At 43.6% G+C, this 22769-nt stretch overlaps 1 protein-coding gene across 2 annotated transcripts in view; it reads right to left on the bottom strand.

Moving 5' to 3' along the window:
- CHRNB4 (cholinergic receptor nicotinic beta 4 subunit) overlaps positions 1-22769 on the bottom strand; it is a 77292-nt gene that overhangs the window by 21218 nt on the left and 33305 nt on the right. For both annotated transcript variants that reach the window (XM_077264268.1, XM_077264267.1), the window contains 2 exons: positions 4714-4758; positions 2026-2135 (listed from right to left, as the gene is read on the bottom strand). In XM_077264268.1, coding sequence (XP_077120383.1) covers positions 2026-2135; positions 4714-4758 — 155 coding nt within the window. The remainder of the gene's footprint in view (positions 1-2025; positions 2136-4713; positions 4759-22769) is intronic.

Raw genomic sequence — 22769 nt, 5'->3', positions numbered from 1 at the left:
AGATTAACCTAGGATCGTCGGTGGGTCTATTCGCAAGGAATGGGTCGCCCACTCCTTTGTAGGGTATCAGCCTAGTCTCAGTGCAGGGTCAGTTTTCCCCCTTCTATCCTAGTTCTGTGTTGCAGTTCTGTAACAGTGCATAAATATGTGATTCTTCAGAATTTCTTTTAGTCTATGCCTGATGAAGACACCTGAGTAGTCTCGAAAGCTTGCAATTTGTTACCATCTTTTCAGTTAGCCATTAAAAGGTATCAACCACTGAGGACTCTAAATTCTAAATATTTTTATTTCCAGTCTATAAGACTCGTAGAATGTCTAATTTTCATCCATTTTGCGGATCAGACTGGTCGCCACTAATGTTTATGGGGACTCATATAAAATGGATGACTGAAGACATCCTTGTTATTTAAATGTGTATTCCCATCTTCAACATCCTATCCCATTATGCAGTAGGCGTAATAATAATAATATTAGCAAATACCTCCAATTAGAAATGTAGTATAGTTATTCATATTTGCTTTTTCGTGTACCTTATGTAGAACATTTCAGTAGCTTAGTTATTCATGGTTCCTACCGCTAAGAACTATCTATCACTATATGAGTGGTCATAACAATAGATACGTAAGCTACTGTATTGCCCTACATGAGGTAAGCAACATAACGAATCTGAAGAACTATATTAAATTTCTAATTGGAGGTACTTGCTAATATTATTATTATAACACCTACTACATATTGGGACAGGATCTTGGAGATGGGAATACTCCTTTTAGTGTTCCATCTGTTTTCTATTGGGTTTTCACTGATCAATTAAATGTCCATGGATAAATAAAATTTAAGATAGCAGATCTTTCAGTTTTTAAAACAGATGAGAAAAAAATGCTGCAATACAGAGCCAAAAGGATAACATAAAGATTAGTGATGAGCGAGTGTATTCATTGCTCGGGTTTTCCCGAGCATGCTCGGGTGGTCTCAGAGTATTTGTAACTGCTCGGAGATTTAGTTTTTGTTGACACAACTGCATGATTTACGGCTGCTAGCCAGGCTGAGTACATGTGGGGGTTGCCTGGTTGCTAGGCAATCCCCACATGTAATCAAGCTGTCTATCAGCTGTAAATCATGAAGCTAAGCTGACGAAAACTAAATCTCCGAGCACTAACAAATACTCGGAGATCACCCGATCGTGCTCAGGAAAACCCGATCAACGAATACACTCGCTCATCACTAATAAAGATGTTAAATGGTCAGCTTCTCATGGATGTAAAAATTGGCCTGGATATGTGACTATAGCGTTACTTTGACACTGATAACCTCTTCCACTTCCCGCTAGTGATTCTAATTGGCATATACAGTATATAGTGTATGAAGGTGCCAGATAAAGTGGTTGACAGCTTTTATGTATCACCAAGGTGGCTGGTCCCGGTGCTGTAAATCCTGGGAAGGCTGCACCATTAACACAAGTTTACTGAGTAGTCTGCTTTGAGTGGATTCTGGATCTGGGATTTAGGAGTTATCAGAGTGCCTGGGTGGGAAAGGTCACGCCGATACTCCAGCCCAGGTCTTACAGGTTTAATGAAAGGCAGATGAGACCGCTCAGAGTGTCTTCTGTGCTGTAGGTGGACAGTTATGTTTGTTGAGGAAAGCATTTAAAGCTGGTTGAGGTGAAGTGTGAGAAAAACGCAATAAACGTTACTTTGTTTTTGCACCGAAACCTGTGCCTGTGCTGAAATTAATGCCTACTTGTTTGCTGAACCCCCAAGATATATGATGCTGTCAAATTCAGGTAAGGAGCCCTGCAGCCAGTATGTGCATTGCAGTTCATACCTGGACTATGATAAATGGATGTCTGAGTTTGGACATAAATGGTAGAACGTTTTTAATGACGACTAGAAAGTTTCTGAATATTTAGGAAGCAAATGACCAATTAAAAGAAACAGTTGAAATGTGAACAGGGCCTTTAAACATAATTTAGCTTATGGTTAACTTGAAACGGTAATGGAACCACAAAATATCTAAGAAGATTACTTATTGTAAAGCACAATGTCTGGCAGCCAGATCTGTTTTGATGGAATGCGGAGTTTTCTTATGCCATCATATTCTGCTGGATTCCAGGACAAGCGATAATCTACCCACTCCTACAAAGAAGAAAATCAGAAGTCCTTATGTTCTGTGTCATGTTTTATATAAATTTATCATATTCAGTCAGATAAGGCTTTTAGAACTCCATGAAAATCTCATTGTCTGCACAAACAATGTACTAACATCACAAAGACTCGTACGTGAATAACCATTCTTGTACTTGTATTTGGTATAAGTTTACATATGCTTCAATCACATCCTTTTCATTTCTGTACCTTTAAATGGCTGACGATTTACTATTTCTTCTGATGCCGGCATGCTCTGCTCCATGACCTTCAGGCCACGGCTGTATTATATTGCTCACTTTACAGATGGGTGAGACGAAAGTTTAGTCTATGGGTGATATTGATGTGAAGATTTCCGTGTCCTCATCACACTGATCCCAATCCCATCAGCAGAATTCATAGATGTTGTTTAGGGTTTTCTGGTACTTTAACCCCTTCCCATGCCATGATGAATTACTAAATTATGGAGTGTGTCAGGGACTTTAGAGCAGGCTCAGGTGCTGATGCCGACTATATAAGTGCCATGGCCCCTGCAAACAGCTGATTGATGGATGTGATGAGAGTTGGACCTCAATCAATCCAATATTGACTGCCTAAGTTCTGTGATAGCATGTTTTTCCCAGGAGATTGACTGCCACGTGTGGAATGGGGAAGGAATTTTGAAATTATTATTATAGCGCCATTTATTCCATGGCGCTTTACATGTGATGAGGGGTATACATAATAAAAACTAGTACAATAATCTGAACAATACAAGTCATGACTGGTACAGAAGGAGAGAGGACCTGATATGTAACTATGAAACATTTTTACCAGGAAATGTGCGAGAAATCTACTATATAATTGTCTAAGGGTCACTTCCGTCTGTCTGTCTGTCCTTCTGTCTGTCACGGATATTCATTGCTAGCGGCCTCTGTCAGTCATGGAAATCCAAGTCACTGATTGGTCGTGGCAAAACAGCCTCGACCAATCAGCGACGGGCACAGTCCGGAAGAAAATGGCCTTCCTCCCCGCAGTCAGTGCCCGCTCCGTACTCCCCTCCGGTCACAGAGCCCTCTCCGTACTCCCTTCTGGTCACAGCGCCCGCTCCGTACTCCCCTCTGGTCACAGCGCCCGCTCCGTACTCCCCTCCGGTCACAGCGCCCGCTCTGTACTCCCCTCCGGTCACAGCGCCCGCTCTGTACTCCCCTCCAGTCACAGAGCCCGCTCCGTACTCCCCTCTGGTCAGCGCTCACACAGGGTTAATGGCAGCGTTGACCGCGGTGTAACGCACTCGGTTAACGCTGCTATTAACCCTGTGTGACCAACTTTTTACTATTCATGCTGCCTATGCAGCACGAATAGTAAAAATATCTAATGTTAAAAATAATTAAAAAATAAAAAATAGTTACATACTCACCCTCCGGTGGCCCCCCTGGATCGAAGAGGCCGGTTACCGATGCTCCTCGCGACGCCCCGGTGACCGCTGCATGCAGTGCGGTCTCGCGGAATGATGACGTGCGGCCTCGCGAGACCGCTACGTCATCATCTCGCGAGACCTCAATGCAATCTTCAGACCGGAGCACGCGAGGAGCATCGGTAACCGGACGCTTCGATCCGGAAGCTCCAGAAGGTGAGTATGTAACTATTTTTTATTTTATTTCTTTTTTTTTTAACGGGGATATGGTGCATACTACGTGACTGGCCAATATACTACGTGACTGGGCAATATACTATGTGGCTCTGTGCTGTATACTACGTGACTGGGCAATATACTATGTGGCTGGGCAATATACTATGTGACTGGGCAATATACTACGTGGCTGGGCAATATACTACGTGACTGTGCAATATACTACGTCACTAGGCAATATACTACGTGACTGGGCAATATACTATGTGGCTGGGCAATATAGTACGTGGCTGGGCAATATACTACGTGGGCTGCGCAATATACTACGTGGGCTGGGCAATATACTATGTGGCTGGACAATATACTACGTGGGCTGCGCAATATACTACGTGGACTGCGCAATATACTACGTGGGCTGCGCAATATACAACGTGGGCTGCGCAATATACAACGTGGGCTGGGCAATATACAACGTGGGCTGCGCAATATACAACGTGGGCTGCGCAATATACAACGTGCGCTGCGCAATGTACTATGTGGACTGGGCAATATACTACGTGGGCTGCGCAATATACAACGTGTACTGTGTGGGCTGCGCAATGTACTGCGTGGGCTGTGCTATACACTACGCATACATATTCTAGAATACCCGATACGTTAGAATCGGGCCACCATCTAGTAGGGTTATAATTGGAAGCAAATTTCAGGCTTAATAAAACCTGTATATCTCTATTAATATCTGTCCTTCGCTAGTAGAAAAAGGACAGGACAGCTCGTAATCACCCATATAGACATAATCGCCTATATGAGGAAATACAAAGGACCTTTATCAGAAAAAAGGGCAACTGCTGTGATCAAATTGGTCAGTCCATGTTGATTATTTTCATTAGTTTTATATTGTTTGATGATATCATGACATTTCTAGAATCCCTGAAATGAATGTAAATTTTTACTTGCCTGATTGAGCCATACATTAGTCGTCATGATTTGCTCTCGTTCATTCTAGGACAAAAGGGACACATTGATCATTAAAAAAAAAGAATAAAAAGCCATTTTGAGCTTAGGTAGCATCGTTAAGTTCAGCAGCACCATTAAATTCTGTGATAGTTTTGTAATCATTCATCCACAGTCTATAATGATATTCACAAACAAAACAAATGGACAATCGAAATAAAAATTCACAAATGACCATCTGTCGGCTACATAAAGATTGCTAATGCTATTTCGACAGACATTTGTTAGTGTCATCTATGATAACGGGGCTGAATCTAATATAAAATCTGCCTGCCATTAGCAATTAGATATACATTTTGAAAAGCTAAATCTGCCTTCGCATAATTTTTTATAAAGATGCAAACATTTACCAGGCAGTGACCTCAATGTTTTTGGGCTTCACAGTTACACAATAGTGTGTTGTGTGAGTCAGCGCACACAGCTTGTAGGGTAACTCAATAATAGACATAATGCATATGAAATCTAATAGACTGTGTAATTTCATTTCAAAGCAACTTTCTGTTTGATAGGAGCACATTGCAAGCTGCCCGGAAATATATCACATTATATTAATGATATGGCTTCCTCTTCATACAGTCTCTTTGGAGCACAGTGTGGGTAAGTGTCTCCAATTACCTTATAATGAGGGAGACTTGCAATGGAGTTGACCAAAACTTCTTCTACACTGCATAACAATTTAGCAGAAAACAATGATATGCAGAGAATAGCCTTTTTTGTAGTTTCTCATTAAAGGGAACTTATCGGTTTGGAAATGCAGTGCAATCTACCAGCACCATGTTATAGAGCAGGAGGAGCTGAACAAATTGGTATATGGTTTTGTGGAAAAACGCTCTGGATATCTTGTCGTTTATGTAATGAAATCCCTGCTCTTTCAGTGCACACAGGTCCAGTGGGCGGTTCTAATAAGTGATTGACAGCTTTTCCTGCTGTGCATGCAGAGATAGCTGTCCATCACTGTCAGGTTCACTTTAAAATTAATGTATGAAGCTAGGAAGTTACAACCAAAGGGCTCGGGCACACAACCCATATTCTCGGATGAGTGTTATCCGTAGTTTTCACGGACAGCAACTGTTCCAATAATATTATATAGGGCTGTACACATGGCCATTTTTTTTTCTCAGACAGAGTGGTCCACGTAAAAAAATTGGAGACATGTCCAATTTTGGTCTGAGGGGTCGGATCAAGATCGGTAATACGAGTCTATCGGTCTGTGGAAAAAATTTGACCGCACTCGGATGACATAAAGGACAAGGACAGAATGGACAAAGTGGAGAAAATATTTTTTTCCTTTTGGCGTATGAGAAAAACTGATGCCACTCTGATTGGAGAAATCGGCCATATGAACCTACGCAAAGATAACAAATACCAATTAAAACTATGAGGCTACGTTCACATTTGCGTTGTGCGGTGCAGCGTCGGCGACGCAACGCACAACGCAAATGTAAACGCATGCACAATGCAGCGTTTTGTGACGCATGCGTCCACTTTTGCATGGTTTTTGGTGCAGAAAAAACTGCATCATGCAGCGTCCTCTGCGCCCTGATGCATGCACCACAGTGACGCATGCGTCACAAAACGCAAATGCAACGCATGTCCATGCGCCCCCCATGTTAAATATAGGGGCGCATGACGCATGCGTCGCCGTGGCAGCGCCTGACGCAACGCAAATGTGAACGTAGCCTAAGACAGTAAAATTCATTACATCAAATTGTCATTACATCAAGAAAAAAAAAGGAAAAATGAAAAACAGTACTTCACATACAGGAGTGGATCATGTAGTTGCATAATATACAAGTAGTAGTGTTTGTCCATCTGGGAAATCCATGCAAAGGTTTATACATTATCTGAAACAAATTAAAGCATATCACTAGCAAACTCCCAGGAAAACTAGGGGACTTTTTACCTTACCCCATTGCGCACTTTACCATAGATGTTTTTCTCCCCTAAAATTTTTAATCTTATGCTTTTTTCTCCAGTACTATTTTCATACATAATATTTTCATATATACGGTAATATGATAAAATTGACTTTTTCCTATATTTTTTAACTTTTTTTTTTTCCCCACGAACAAAATATATTTTAATCAATAGATCTTGGAATAAAAATACCTCAATGACTATTCCATCTTTCTATTTTTTGCCTCTTTTTTATTTTTTCTCACTGAAATAGATTTATGGGGCTTTGTTCTATATGGGAAAAATTATTTTATTTTTCACCACTTTTTAGGGATTCATATAAATTACTATGCAACTTTTTTTTTGGGGGGGGGAGGGACTTTAGCTTATTTTTTATATTGTTCAAGTTTCACGCAAAATGACCTGATTCCTTATTAGTGTTATTATGGTCACATAGGTAGCTAGTATGTGAGTTTTTGTGATATTTTGTAACATGGCAATGTGAAAGTCAGAAAAGGTGAGAAATAGCTTGTGTACAAATGGAAAGAGGGGGGCATATCTAAAGAAGAATATGATACTATTTGCAGGGCAGGCATTAGAAGAGCTAAAGCCAGTACTGAAGTGGGGCTTGCAAGGGAGACCAAAAGCAGTAAAAAAGGGGGTTTGGGAGTATGTCAAAAGCAAAAGAAAAGTCAAAGATGCTGAAGGATTTTTACAGGATGAAAAAGGTGAAGTGGTCAAAAATGATGTTGAGAAGGTCGAACTTTTAAATTCTTATTTTGCATCTGTGATCTTCATGGTGCCATCGAAGGAATAACAGAATCCACCCTATCTATGAACAGAGAGATGGTGAGGGAACATTTAGCTAATTTAAATTAATTTAACACTAGAACTACTGGTGTAGTCATTTTGACTATTTTCATTTTTTATTTCTCTTCTGTGACTACATTTTTCGGAATTCTGGCTTGAGACTCGGTGACTTTTCCTAAAATAGGATGTTAAAAAGATTTTGTGACAATAAATAATTTTGGTGAAAAAATTGCGCGGCTTTTTTCACAATTTACCTTAACTACTAAAGGTAGTCATTTTGACTACCTACTATATTTTGCTGTCTTTTTGTCACTAAATATTGCTGTAAAGTTTTGTGCATAATATATTCACTGTATCTTATTTACCCTGATGTTCATATAGATGTAGTTCAATTCAGATGGCAACTTTTCCTTGTGTTAAGGTACCTTCACACTAAGCGACTTTGCAACGATAACGATAGCGATCCGTGATGTTGCAGCGTCCTGGATAGCGATATCGTTGTGTTTGACACGCAGCAGCGATCTGGATCCTGCTGTGATATCGCTGGTCGTTGCTGAAAGTTCAGAACTTTATTTGGTCGTGTAAGAATCATGTCGGTCTGGTAGTCGGGGGCAGGTATATCTCGCCCAGGTATTTGTCCTATGTGAATTAGGCCGCTCAGTATTTTCAGGATAATGATGGGTTAATGAGTGCGGGAATAAAGGATGACCAGCTGAGGGTTTCCAGCGTCAGCCTGGGGCACACAGATTGCCTGTCTGTGTGAGACAAACGTGAGTGAGAGCTGTGCTCAAGGACTGTGTGTTGTTAGCTGGGAGGGAGAAGCCCCCCCAGTTGTTGAGATAGCAACGTATCTGTTAGTTAGTGCCGGACAGGCTAGGATTTATTTTTATGCTTTGTTTTTTCTATGTTACTTTCTCGTTAATAAACCTGACCTAAAGTCAGCTTGCTAAAGAAACCTGCTGTACGCCTCAGATTCATTGCACAAACCACGTGACCTTTGACCCCAGCAAAGGCGATCCCAGAGTGTTTTGTCACATTGTGGTGGAGAACGCGGGCAGTTACGTGGCACAGGCGACAGTATGGAAGACGTGGTGAAAGCCCTAGTACAGTCCACTGCCGTACAGCAGCAGGCCACTGCCGCACAGCATGAAGCTAATCGCTTGATGGCCGCACAGCTGAAGGAGTTAATGGACATGACGGTTGCAGACCGCCAGCTTCTCCAACAGGTGGCGCAGCGCCTGGTGAGCATGCCTGAGGCAGACCCGGAAGCAGAGTCCAGAAGGATCCATGTGAGTCGATACTGGCAAAAGTTGACTGCAGAAGATGACGTCGAGGCATACCTGACAACGTTTGAGCGGACGGCATTGAGGGAGAAGTGGCCGAAGGCACGATGGGCCGATTTGATTGCTCCGTTTCTCTCCGGCGAGGCCCAAAAAGCTTACCATGACTTGGACCCGGAAGTCGCTCAGGACTTCGAGAAGCTGAAAGTTGAGATCCTGGCCCGGCTGGGTGTAACGACGGCTGTCCGTGCACAGAGGGTACACCAGTGGACATACCAGCAAGATAAACCGGCACGGTCTCAGATGTTCGACCTGATCTGCTTGACAAAGAAATGGCTGCAACCCGAGGTACTGACAACACCCGAAATAATCCAGCGGATTGTCTTGGACAAGTACCTGAGAGTACTACCACCAGCGCTGAAAAGGTGGGTAAGACAAGGAAATCCCACGACAGCGGATCAACTTGTGGAGTTGGTCAAGCGTTATTCCGTGGCAGAAGGACTTCCCGACGAAACCACTGGCACCCGGTCCGTGCCTCCTCCTCGTGGAACCGGTAAGACTGTTCCAGCGACTACGGGTGAAGGAAAATTGCCAAAAACTATGGGGGAGGAACACGGGACTGCTCGCACTCCGAGACCGAGAGTGTTGGACGGTGGTCTCAGTAGGGGGCCTGTTAGGTGTTTCCGCTGCCGTGAGAAGGGCCATATTTCTGCGAACTGTCCTGTTACCACTGAACCCATGCAGTGCGATGTTACAGACTCTAAGAAACGCATGTCTTTGGTTACTCGGCTAGTGAATGTGAATGCGGGTCAAAATGATATAGCGAAACACCTGTGTGAATTATCTGTGGATGGGAAAAATGTGGCATTACTAGACTCTGGAAGTGTGGTGACTCTGGTGAAAGCTAGTCTGGTGGCACTTCCATCTGGTTCGTCTGACAAATTTTCTGTAACGTGTGTGCATGGTGACACCTGCTCGTACCTAACAGCGGTCATATCGATTTCCACTCCCTATGGGTCTGTGCAACACAAAGTGGAACTCGTTCCCGCATTGTTACAGGATGTAATCCTGGGCAGGGATTTTCCCCATTTCTGGCAGTTGTGGGAGAATCAGTTGCTCCTTCACAGTAGCTGTAAGTCTTTTCCCATGCCATCTGGAGGTCCCGAACTCCTAGAGGAGGTCCCACAAGAAGACGTTGCTGGGGAGGTTATTGAAACTAACCTTCAGTTCCCCTTCTCAGTTCTGGCGGGGGAAACTGAGGAAACTCAGCGAGAGGTGGAGGCAGACAGCCATCCAGCACCTTGCCTGCCAGATTTGGGAGTCCAGTTGGATGACTTCCACAGCGAGCAAATGAAAGATCCTACCCTGATTCCGGCTAGGAAAAATGTAAAAATGATAGATGGGGTACCCGTAGAACCTGACACTAGGCTAGCGTACCCATACATGGTTCTTGAAAATGATTTACTCTACCAGGTAGAGAAAAAAGGAGAAGACACTGTGCAACAGTTAGTAATACCCAAACCTTATCGGCGGAAGGTACTGGACCTGGCCCACGGACATATAATGGGGGGACATCTGGGGGTACAGAAAACCATAGAAAGGATATCGCATTGTTTTGTGTGGCCCGGAATACATAGTGATGTACGTAACTATTGTGAGTCCTGTCCAGAGTGCCAAATCTCTGCGCCTAAAACTCGGTTCTGTAGCCCTTTGGTACCCCTCCCTATCATTGGAGTCCCTTTTGAGAGAATTGGGATGGATCTGGTTGGGCCCCTTCCCCGGTCCGCATGTGGGCACCAACATATCCTCGTCATCATGGACTATGCCACTCGTTACCCAGAAGCCGTCCCTTTGCGTAACACTGCTTCCAAAACGATCGCCAAAGAGTTGGTACAAGTGTTTAGTCGGGTGGGAATTCCAAAACAGATACTCACCGACCAGGGGACTCCCTTTATGTCGAGGGTGATGAAGGAGCTCTGCAAACTCTTACAGATAGACCAGTTGCGTACGTCTGTCTATCACCCTCAAACAGATGGCCTGGTTGAGCGGTTCAATAAAACCTTAAAACAGATGCTCCGGAAGGCGATAGACAAAGATGGGAAGAACTGGGATTACTTGCTACCCTATTTGCTGTTTGCCATTAGGGAAGTTCCCCCGTCTTCCACAGGGTTTTCGCCTTTCGAACTATTGTACGCCCGCCGTCCCCGGGGACTGTTGGACGTCACAAAAGAAACCTGGGAAGGTCAAGTCACTCCCTTTAAAACGGTGATCGACCATGTAACACAAATGCAGGACCGTATTGCCGCTGTCATGCCCATTGTTAGGGACCATATGTTACAGGCCCAGGGAGCCCAGAGGCAAAGTTATGATAGAGGTGCTAAGGTCCGTACGTTTGCATCCGGGGATAGGGTGTTGGTCCTAATCCCTACAGTAGATAGAAAATTTCTGGCGAAATGGCAGGGCCCCTTTGAGGTCATGGAAAGAGTTGGTGAAGTGAACTATAAAGTGTACCAGCCCGGTAAGAGAAAACCAGAACAGATTTATCATGTGAATCTGATAAAACCCTGGAAAGACCGCTCTGCCCTAACGGCGGAGCTGCCCCGTCTGGTTTGCGCACCTACCATACCGGAGGTGCAGATTGCCGAGACTCTCTCGGAACAACAAAAATCTGAGGTTAAGCAGTTTTTGTTACAGAACCGACAGTTTTTCTCGGAAAAACCTGGCCGGACTAAGCTGGTGAAACATGAGATTGTTACAGAGCCTGGTGTCACAGTTCATGTGAAGCCATACCGGATTCCGGAAGCACGACGTGAAGCCGTCTCCCGGGAGGTGGTGGCAATGTTGGACTTAGGAGTCATTGAGGAGTCACACAGCGCCTGGTCCAGTCCAATCGTGTTGATACCTAAGCCGGATGGCTCCATACGGTTTTGTAATGACTTTAGGAAACTGAATGCGGCTTCTAAATTTGATGCGTACCCTATGCCTCGGGTCGATGAGTTAATCGACCGGCTGGGTAAAGCCCGATACATTACGACCCTGGATCTAACAAAGGGGTACTGGCAGATCCCTCTGGCCGAGGCGGCCAGGAAGAAGACGGCATTTGCTACACCGGAAGGTCTGTTCCAGTATGTCTACATGCCGTTTGGACTTCACGGAGCTCCAGCAACGTTTCAGAGGTTGATGGATCGAGTCTTGAGGCCCCACAGGCAGTACGCTTCAGCCTACCTGGATGACATCGTAATTTACAGCTTGGACTGGGAAACTCACCTCCGGAAGGTACAGGCGGTGATTGATGACCTACGAGATGCAGGCTTAACGGCAAACCCCAAGAAATGTCACATCGGGCTTGAAGAAGCCCGATACTTGGGTTACGTGATTGGCAGAGGAGTGGTTAAACCACAGATCGACAAAATACAGGCAATTCAGGGCTGGCCGCAACCAGTGAACAAGAAACAAGTACATGCTTTCCTGGGGATCGCCGGCTATTATCGCCGGTTCATACCTAATTTTGCAGCCATGGCTACCCCCTTGACGGATCTTACCAAAGGGAAGGGTTCCGTCATGGTAAAATGGACCTCTGCGGCTGGAGAGGCCTTCCACAGTCTGAAACGAGCTTTGTGCTCTCAGCCCGTACTAGTGACTCCTGATTTCAGCAGCGAGTTTGTGGTCCAAACTGATGCTTCTGATACTGGGGTCGGAGCTGTACTTTCCCAGTTGAGGGACGGAGTCGAACACCCGGTCCTCTACCTCAGCCGGAAACTGAATGTACAAGAGCAGAGGTATGCCGTGGTTGAAAAAGAGTGCCTAGCCATTAAATGGGCTCTCGACTCCCTCAAGTATTACCTGGCAGGTAGGAAGTTTAAGCTGGTCACGGACCATGCCCCTCTCAAGTGGATGCACCTCCACAAAGACCGTAATAGTCGGGTAACCCGGTGGTTCCTTGCCCTGCAGGCTTACTCTTTCACGGTGGAGCACCGCCCCGGGGTGCAGATGGGGAACGCTGATGCCCTGTCCCGAGTGCACTGTTTCGAGAGTGTTCTTGCTCGACCTGAGTGGTCTGAGCAGGGGGGGGGATATGTAAGAATCATGTCGGTCTGGTAGTCGGGGGCAGGTATATCTCGCCCAGGTATTTGTCCTATGTGAATTAGGCCGCTCAGTATTTTCAGGATAATGATGGGTTAATGAGTGCGGGAATAAAGGATGACCAGCTGAGGGTTTCCAGCGTCAGCCTGGGGCACACAGATTGCCTGTCTGTGTGAGACAAACGTGAGTGAGAGCTGTGCTCAAGGACTGTGTGTTGTTAGCTGGGAGGGAGAAGCCCCCCCAGTTGTTGAGATAGCAACGTATCTGTTAGTTAGTGCCGGACAGGCTAGGATTTATTTTTATGCTTTGTTTTTTCTATGTTACTTTCTCGTTAATAAACCTGACCTAAAGTCAGCTTGCTAAAGAAACCTGCTGTACGCCTCAGATTCAATGCACAAACCACGTGACCTTTGACCCCAGCAAAGGCGATCCCAGAGTGTTTTGTCACAGTCGTCAGATCAGCGTGTATCGTTGTGTTTGACAGCAAAAGCAACAATGCCAGCGATGTTTTACAATGGTAACCAGGGTAAATATCGGGTTACTAAGTGCAGGGCCGCGCTTAGTAACCCGATATTTACCCTGGTTACCATTGTAAAAGTAAAAAAAACAAACAGTACATACTCACATTCCGGTGTCTGTCACACGTCCCCCGCCGTCCGCTTCCCGCACTGACTGTGAGCGCCGGCCGTAAAGTAAAAGCAGAGCACAGAGGTGACGTCACCGCTGTGCTGTGCTTTACGGACGGCACTGACACAGTCAGTGCGGGAAGCAGACGGCGAGGGATCTGACGGACACCGGAGTGTAGTGTTTTTTTTTTTTACATTTACAATGGTAACCAGGGTAAACATCGGGTTACTAAGCGCGGCCCTGCGCTTAGTAACCTGATGTTTACCCTGGTTACCCGGGGACTTCGGCATCGTTGGTCGCTGGAGAGAGCTATCTGTGTGACAGCTCTCCAGCGACCACACAACGACTTACCAACGATCACGGCCAGGTCGTATCGCTGGTCGTGATCGTTGGTAAATCGTTTAGTGTGAAGGTACCTTTAGGGTACTTTCATACTAGCGTCGGTACGGACCCGTTGGTTATAATCCAATCCCTGTCTCATGCATACTGTGTAATGCTGAACTGAACAAGTTTGTTTGTAATACTGTAGGCTCTTATCTTATGCTAAAGAAGGGTGTTGTTTTTCTCTGGTCCTAAGTAGTGTTGAGCATTCCGATACCGCAAGTATCGGGTATCGGCCGATACTTGCGGGTATCGGAATTCCGATACCGAGATCCGATACTTTTGTGGTATCGGGTATCGGTATCGAAACAACATTAATGTGTAAAATTAAGAATTAAAATATAAAATATTGCTATACTCACCTCTCCGACGCAGCCTGGACCTCACCGAGGGAACCGGCAGCGTTCTTTGCTTAAAATGCGCGCTTTTACTTCCTTCCGTGACGTCACGGCTTGTGATTGGTCGCGTGCCGCCCATGTGGCCGCGACACGACCAATCACAGCAAGCCGTGACGTAATTTTCAGGTCCTCAATGCCTAATTCTAGGCATTCAGGAATTTAAAATTACGTTCCGGCTTGTGATTGGTCGCGTCGCGGTCACATGGGCGGCACGCAACCAATCACAAGCCGTGACGTAATTTTAAAAATGTGCACGTCTCCTGCCTCCCGTGACGTCACGGCTTGTGATTGGTCGCGTCGCCCATGTGACCGCGACGCGACCAATCACAAGCCGGAACGTAATTTTAAATTCCTGAATGCCTAGAATTAGGCATTGAGGACCTGAAAATTACGTCACGGCTTGCTGTGATTGGTCACGTCGCAGCCACATGGGCGGCACGCAACCAATAACAAGCCGTGACGTCACGGAAGGAAGTAAAAGCGCGCATTTTAAGCAAAGAACGCTGCCGGTTCCCTCGGTGAGGTCCAGGCTGCGTCGGAGAGGTGAGTATAGCAATATTTTTTATTTTAATTCTTTATTTTACACATTAATATGGATCCCAGGGCCTGAAGGAGAGTTTCCTCTCCTTCAGACCCTGGGAACCATCAGGGATACCGTCCGATACTTGAGTCCCATTGACTTGTATTGGTATCGGGTATCGGTATCGGATTAGATCCGATACTTTGCCGGTATCGGCCGATACTTTCCGATACCGATACTTTCAAGTATCGGACGGTATCGCTCAACACTAGTCCTAAGCAGTAGACAGTAGTCTGGATAGTAAGTTTACTTTCAGTTCAGCTGAAGAGACAAAGCGAACACATGCAGACATAAGAGCTCAAAAAACTCATACAAGTATATAGCAGATACAACATTTTATTGTCATATTATTCAATTATTTTGTACTGTATAGTGTGAAGCAGCAATTTTTTTGGGGGAAAAACTATATTTGCATACAGCTTGACGTTATTAGTTATAGTTTACAGCTAGAAAGAATATTTTTTTATCTGCAAATGGGAAATATGCATGAATATAGCAATAATGCAATGTAATGGTTTATGATGCGAAAACGATAAAAATTATGTGGTTTTTTTTTCATTTTTCTTTTGTTTATGATCAACCATGTTCACATACAGTATAATTCTGTGAAAAAATGTATAAATTAGCTAAAACATCAAGACTTTTATAGGTCCAGTCAAAAATGAACGAACATTATACGTCTATTATTATTGTTTTACTTAGTTTACTTTTGTTATTTCCGGTAGAAAAATATGAAAAATCAGAAAAAAAACATTCCAAAGCATTACTGTTGGTTCTCACAATAATAATACATTAAAAATATTAATAAATAAACACAAATGAAACTCTAAAAATAAACAAAAACAAGTCAGTAGTCAAAATGACTACATTCAGTAGTTCTTGTCGCGTCACAGGTTCAGTAGTTCTAGTGTTAAATCCCCTGATCCAGATGAATTACATCCTAGGGTACTCTAAGAGTTAGAGGAAATTGCAGAACCACTAGCCAGAATCTTTGAAAAATCATGGAGAACAGGAAAAGTCCCAGAAGATTGGAGAAGGGCAAATGTTGTCCTTATCTTCAAGAAAGGAAAGAACATGGAGACAGGAAATAACAGGCCAGTGAGCCTTACTTCTATACCAGGAAAGATCTTTGAACTAATTATTAAGCAACATGTATGTAAGTACTTGGATAAGTATACAGTAATTAACCAAACCAGCATGGGTTTGTAGCATACAAGTCATGTCAGACCAATCTAATTTCCTTCTATGATGGAATGAATCACTGACTGTGTGGATCAGGGAAAAGAGGTAGATATAGTATATAACATCTTTATTTGATAAAGTTTCTCATACTATCCTTATTGAAAAAATTACGAAGTATGGGATTGACATGTCTATGGTTAAGGGGATTCATAACTGGCTCAATGATCGTACTCAAAGAGTGGTAATAAATGGTTGCATGTCCAATTTTTAACAGTGTTTCAAGTGGGGTGCCACAAAGCTCTGTTCTGGCCCCAGTGTTATTAAACATTTTTATAATTCATCTAGATAAGGGAACTGAAGATAAACTGGTCAAATTTGAAGACGATGCAAAGCTAGGAGGGATAGCTTAAGGCCCCGTCTCACATAGCGATTTACCAACGATCACGACCAGCGATACCACCTGGCCGTGATCGTTGGTAAGTCGTTGTGTGGTCGCTGGGGAGCTGTCACACAGACAGCTCTCCAGCGACCAACGATCAGGGGAACGACTTCGGCATCGTTGAAACTGTCTTCAACGATGCCGAAGTCCCCCTGCAGCACCCGGGTAACCAGGGTAAACATCGGGCTACTAAGCGCAGGGCCGCGCTTAGTAACCCGATGTTTACCCTGGTTACCAAAAAAAAACAGTACATACTCGCCTTTCGGTGTCCGTAACGTCCCCCGGCGTCTGCCTCCTGCTCTGACTGAGCCGCCGTACAGTGAGAGCAGAGCGCAGTGGTGACGTCACTGCTGTGCTGCGCTCTCACTGTACGGCGGCACTCAGAGCAGGAAGCAGACGCCGGGGGACGTTACGGACACCGGAATGTAAGTATGTACTGTTTGGTTTTTTTTACATTTATGCTGGTAACCAGGGTAAACATCGGGTTACTAAGCGTGGCCCTGCGCTTAGTAACCCGATGTTTACCCTGGTTACCAGTGAAGACATCGCTGGATCGGTGTCACACACACCGATTCAGCGATGTCAGCGGGACCTCAACGACCAAAAAAAGGTCCAGGCCATTCCGACACGACCAGCGATCTCACAGCAGGGGCCTGATCGCTGGTACGTGTCACACATAGTGAGATCGCTACTGAGGTCGCTGTTGCGTCACAAAACTAGTGACTCAGCAGCGATCTCGCTAGCGATCTCGCTATGTGAGACGGGGCCTTAACACTAGAGAACACAGAGAAAGGATTCAGAATAATGTAGATAAGCTTGAACAATGGGTAGCGACTAATAGAATGGTATTAAATGGAGAAATGCAAAATTCTACATCTGGGCAAGTAAAGAAAGAAAACAACATCTACAAAATAGGAGGAATGGAACTAAGCAACAGCACATGTGAAAAAGACTTGGGTATACTAATCGATCACAAACTTCACATGGGTCAACAGTGTGATGCAGCAGCAAAAAAGACAAACACAGTTCTAGGATGTATAAAGAGAACCATAGAGTCCATATCATGTGACGTAATTATACCCCTCTAGTGTAATTGTAGAAGGGAGGAGGGAGAGGAAAGTTTTGATGCTTACCACGATGCAAATCGTTGGATCAATGGTTCTGAAACTGAACCTGTCAAAAACTGAACTCCTCGTGTTCTCTCCCTCTACTAACCTACCTTTGCCTGACATTGCCATTTCCGTGTGTGGTTCCACCATTACTCCAAAGCAACATGCCCGCTGCCTTGGGGTCATCCTTGATTCCGAGCTTTCATTCACCCCCCACATCCGATCACTGGCTTGCTCTTCTTATCTGCAGCTCAAAAACATTTCTAGAATTCGCCCTTTTCTTACTTTCGACTCTGCAAAAACTCTTACTGTCTCACTTATTCATTCTCGTCTGGACTATTGTAACTCTCTACTAATCGGCCTCCCTCTTACCAAACTCTCCCCGCTCCAATCTGTCCTGAATGCTGCTGCCAGGATCATATTCCTCACCAATCGTTACACCGATGCCTCTACCCTGTGCCAGTCATTACACTGGCTACCCATCCACTCCAGAATCCAGTACAAAACTATTACCCTCATCCACAAAGCACTCCATGGCTCAGCACCACCCTACATCTCCTCTCTGGTCTCAGTCTACCACCCTACCCGTGCACTCCGCTCCGCTAATGACCTCAGGTTAGCATCCTCAATAATCAGAACCTCCCACTCCCGTCTCCAAGACTTTACACGTGCTGCGCCGATTCTTTGGAATGCATTACCTAGGTTAATACGATTAATCCCCAATCCCCACAGTTTTAAGCGTGCCCTAAAAACTCATCTGTTCAGACTGGCCTACCGCCTCAATGCATTAACCTAACCATCCCTGTGTGGCCCATTCAAAAAAAAAACATAATCAGGTTCCTCTCATGTTCTCATACACTTTATGCAGTTAATAGCACTCTGTGTCTGTACTGCTAAATACTTAGGCAGTTAACTGGTTCATGCAGCTTTACATGAACACCCGAGCCTTACACTATGGCTGGTCCAAATAACTAAAGCAATTGTTACCATCCACCTCTCGTGTCTCCCCTTTTCCTCATAGTTTGTAAGCTTGCGAGCAGGGCCCTCATTCCTCCTGGTATCTGTTTTGAACTGTGATTTCTGTTATGCGGTAATGTCTGTTGTCTGTACAAGTCCCCTCTATAATTTGTAAAGCGCTGCGGAATATGTTGGCGCTATATAAATAAAAATTATTATTATTATTATTCAGCTGGAGTTTCTCCTGAGGGTTCCACATCCACTGGTGATCACAGACAAATAATGGAGGAAAAGGAAGTGTATCAGCACAGCCATCTAGGATATAAATAAATCTGTCTTTATTGAAAAATAAATTAAAACATGGTAAAATGAAACCTAGGTTTCCTGTGGTTTCATTTTACTATGTTTTAATCTATTTTTCAATAAAGACAGATTTTATTTATATCTTGGATGGATGTACCGATACACTTTTCCTCAATTATCCCCCTCTACACCTCCTTGGTCAGGCCTCACTGTGTCCAGTTCTGGGCACCACATTTGAAAAATGACATGGAAAAACTGGAGCAAGTTCAGAGAAGAGCTACCAGGATGGTGAACGGACTGCAAAGTATGTCCTACAAGGAACGGATAAAGGATCTGGGAATGTTTGCAAAAAAGAAGGCTAAGAGGTGACTTAATAGTGGTTTACAAATATCTGAAGGGATGTCACAGTGTAGAGGGATCATCCTCATTTGCACATGGAAACATAACATGAGAAGCAATGGAATGAGACTGAAAGGGAGAAGGCTCAGATTAGATATTAGAAATAATTGTTTCACTGTGAGGGTGATCAATGAGTGGTGGTGAGTTCTCCTTCAATGGAAGTCTTCAAACAGAGGCTGGACAGACATCTGTCTGAGATCGTTCAGTGAATCCTGCATTGAGCAGGGGGTTGGACACGATGACCCAAAAGGTGCCTTCCAACTAACATTCTATGATTATATGATTCTCCCCAGAGTTATGGGCTGTCTTTGACAGCTGAGAATCCAACCTGCTCATGCTAAACCTCAGACCATCTGCTATCCATAAGTTAGAGGATAACTTTCTGATTGCTGATGGTCTTAGAGCCCATATGAATGGAGTCAAGGTCAAGCATGCATACCTCTGCTCCATTCATTGTCTATGTGACTGCCGAGAAAATAACAGAGTTGTAAAGTAAATATTGGTTTAGTGAGAAGGCCATTAGTAAATCAGAATGACATAAGCCATCAAAAAGTTGTGTTCTCCCTTTAACCTGCCCTACTGAGGTGTCAGATCATTGTAGAAACAAGTGTCACAGGATGTTTCTTGGCAGATATCCTTCAGGGCTTTGAAACACAGGGAACTCTGTGTTCATGTTGCATGCTGTCACCAAAAAGATACTTATCAGTGACTGAGGCAAGAATAAAACAAGCATGGACATCTGGATAGCAAAGAACAGGATACAAAACATGACAGCAAACAGATGCAATCTCTCACTGAGTAGAATATGTACTGGAGGCTAACATAATCAAGGATGCTCGTAATTTGATTATACCCTGCTCAGACAACATTCATCTAGTGATACTACATATCTAGGGTCACATTAACTAAGAACTGGTCAGGGTGTGTATCTCAGGGTGTACAATCGAAATGTCACAATTGTGGTACAAATCCAATATTTTGTTTTTCTCATAATCATAAATTGCAGGATATACATATTTATATTGAAAGGCAAGGAGGAGGGAAAGCTAGTCACTTAACTACAATTCTCAAGATTCTTTGTTTAACCTAAAAAAAATATAGCAGTATATAAAAAAATATAAATATTGTGAACACCTGTCTTCCACAAATGTGACATACAAAAACGAGTTGGTTACAGATTCCAGATCTTATTTTCGTTCATTAAGGTATAGGATTAATCAACCTTGTCTCTCAAAGCCTTAGATAAGTCGGCCAACAGCTATCTCTCCTGACTTTCCCAAACACATGAATGCTCGGTTCAACTGACATTTATTTTGGAGAAAAACAAAAATCCACCCAAATTTTATCTTCTCTATCATAATCTCTCCAGGAAGAGTCAGAGTTGCCCCATGCGCAGTACATGGCTAGGTTTATCCAGCTAAAATCGGTGGATTCAGACATCTTTCATCTATTATAGAATCATAGAATGGTAGAGTTGGAAGGGATCTCCTGGGTCATCTGGTCCAACCCCCTGCTCAAAGCAGGATTCACTAAATCATCCCAGACAGGTGTCTGTCCAGCCTCTGTTTGAAGAAATCCATGGAAGGAGAACTCACCACCTCTCGTGGCAGCCTGTTCCACTCATTGATCACCCTAACTGTCAAAAAGTTTTTTCTAATATCTAATCTGTGTCTCCTCCCATTGTTATTGTTTATAGAACCTTAAGAAAAGAATGGAATTTGTTATTTCATATTGCTTTTCCAAGTTATGCATACCTGGCTGGTTTAATGAACTCTTCTGCGTGTTAGAAAGCCAGTAGAATTCTGCATAATCAGAAAGGATAAATTAAAGTACCGCTGCAGTGGGGTGTGTTTATTTCCCCATCTGTTAGCTCTATGTAATGAATGTTCAATGTGTGCATTGAAATACTTACTGGTCATGGACTTCTGAAGTTCTCTGCACCGCTCTGGTCCTCTCCTGCATTATCTGACAGCAGCTCTTTCTTGCCAGCTCACATACTGTACAGTAGCCAACAGTCACTCCTTTCATTAGGCTGCATTCACACATTGTATGAGTGTTACTATCTAAGAGAAGACCTATGTCATGCCAGTTTCTTCCTTTTTTTTCTCCTCTGATTTTTTTTGCCACAAAAGAGGTGTGCTCACTTCCAAGCCAATAAAGAGATCCTTAGAAGGTCACATTTTTATTAAAATGTATCACTAAGCAGCAAGATGTGTGAGACAAAAAAGCAAATCGGAAGTCATCCACTTTGCATCCGTATTTCCCAGATACCTATTGACTTGCTTGGCATTTGGAAACATGGATCAGAATAGTGAAGCAAATGGTATACAGCCACACTCGTAGAGGTTCTTTCCTAATATGTGTATTCTTTAATTTGCACAAAAGTTCACCACAGTGATAAAAGACAATAAATGAAAAAAAAAAAAGTTTTCCAAGCGATTTCTTAACGGGCCCGGGTCTTTTTCAAATTCAAAAGTTTTGAGTTGTAGTAAGGATATGCTGGGAATCAGCTGGTACCTCGCATAAGACAATAGACTTCAGATGAAAGGATGAGTAAGGAAGTAGTGCATTGGTGGTAGTGGGTTGCCTGGTAGCACCAATAGGGCATGTGACATCAGGCCTTTTAGGTGGCATCAAAACTTGCAAATTCGAGAAAGACCCAGGCTAGGGTCAAAACGTTAAGAAATCACTTGGAAAACATTTTTTTTTTTCATTTATTGTCTTTTGTCACTGTGGTGAACTTTTGGGCAAATTACTAAATACACATATTTGGAAAGAACCTCTACGAGTGTGGCTGTATACTATATACTTTAGTACCTGGGATTAATTCCAGTTTGGCCAGCACTTTTGAGTGTGCACCTTTACTACTATCCATGGATCAGAATAGGACATGCTCTGAAACTCACGTTTCTCAGGCTCGAATTTGTGTATTTCACGGATGCGTTACTAGATCCATTTCTCACCCCTATGAGTCCATGTGCTGTCTAATGAAATAGTTGGATGGCACAAGGATATTTCACATGGATATGTGAATGCAGACTTAATGCAAGAGTATGAGAGCCTTGTTCTGAATCTCACAGAAAAGCTGTGCAAGCTGACTGGTCACAACTGTGGTCACATGATGTAGGAGAGGACCGGATCAGCGCTGAAAACGGCACAGAATGAACATACCTTACTGACAGGTAACGGATAGTAAACTAATAAATAACAATGGAGTGGTAGGTTAAATTAAAAAGGTTGTCCACTACTTTATCATTGATGACTTACCCTTAGGATTCGTAATCAATGTCTGATTGTTCAAGGTCCGACAGTCCCGACATCCCCGCCAATCAGCTGTTTTCGGTGTCGTCAACATTGAATCATAAAGTACTGGACAACCTCTTTAAGTCAAAACATTACGTAAATGTACAGCAAAAAGAGGGGATAAAAGGAACATTACAAAAGCGATAAGAACACCTGTATAAAAATATAATAATTTTATTTTGACAGACAAATATACACAATTTAAAAAAAAAAAACAATTAAAATAAAAACTAGCCTGGAGCACCGACAAAT

Source organism: Ranitomeya variabilis, chromosome 5 (assembly GCF_051348905.1).
Source record: "Ranitomeya variabilis isolate aRanVar5 chromosome 5, aRanVar5.hap1, whole genome shotgun sequence".
Taxonomy (NCBI): Eukaryota; Metazoa; Chordata; class Amphibia; order Anura; family Dendrobatidae; genus Ranitomeya; species Ranitomeya variabilis.
This window is presented reverse-complemented; position numbering and strand designations above follow the sequence as displayed.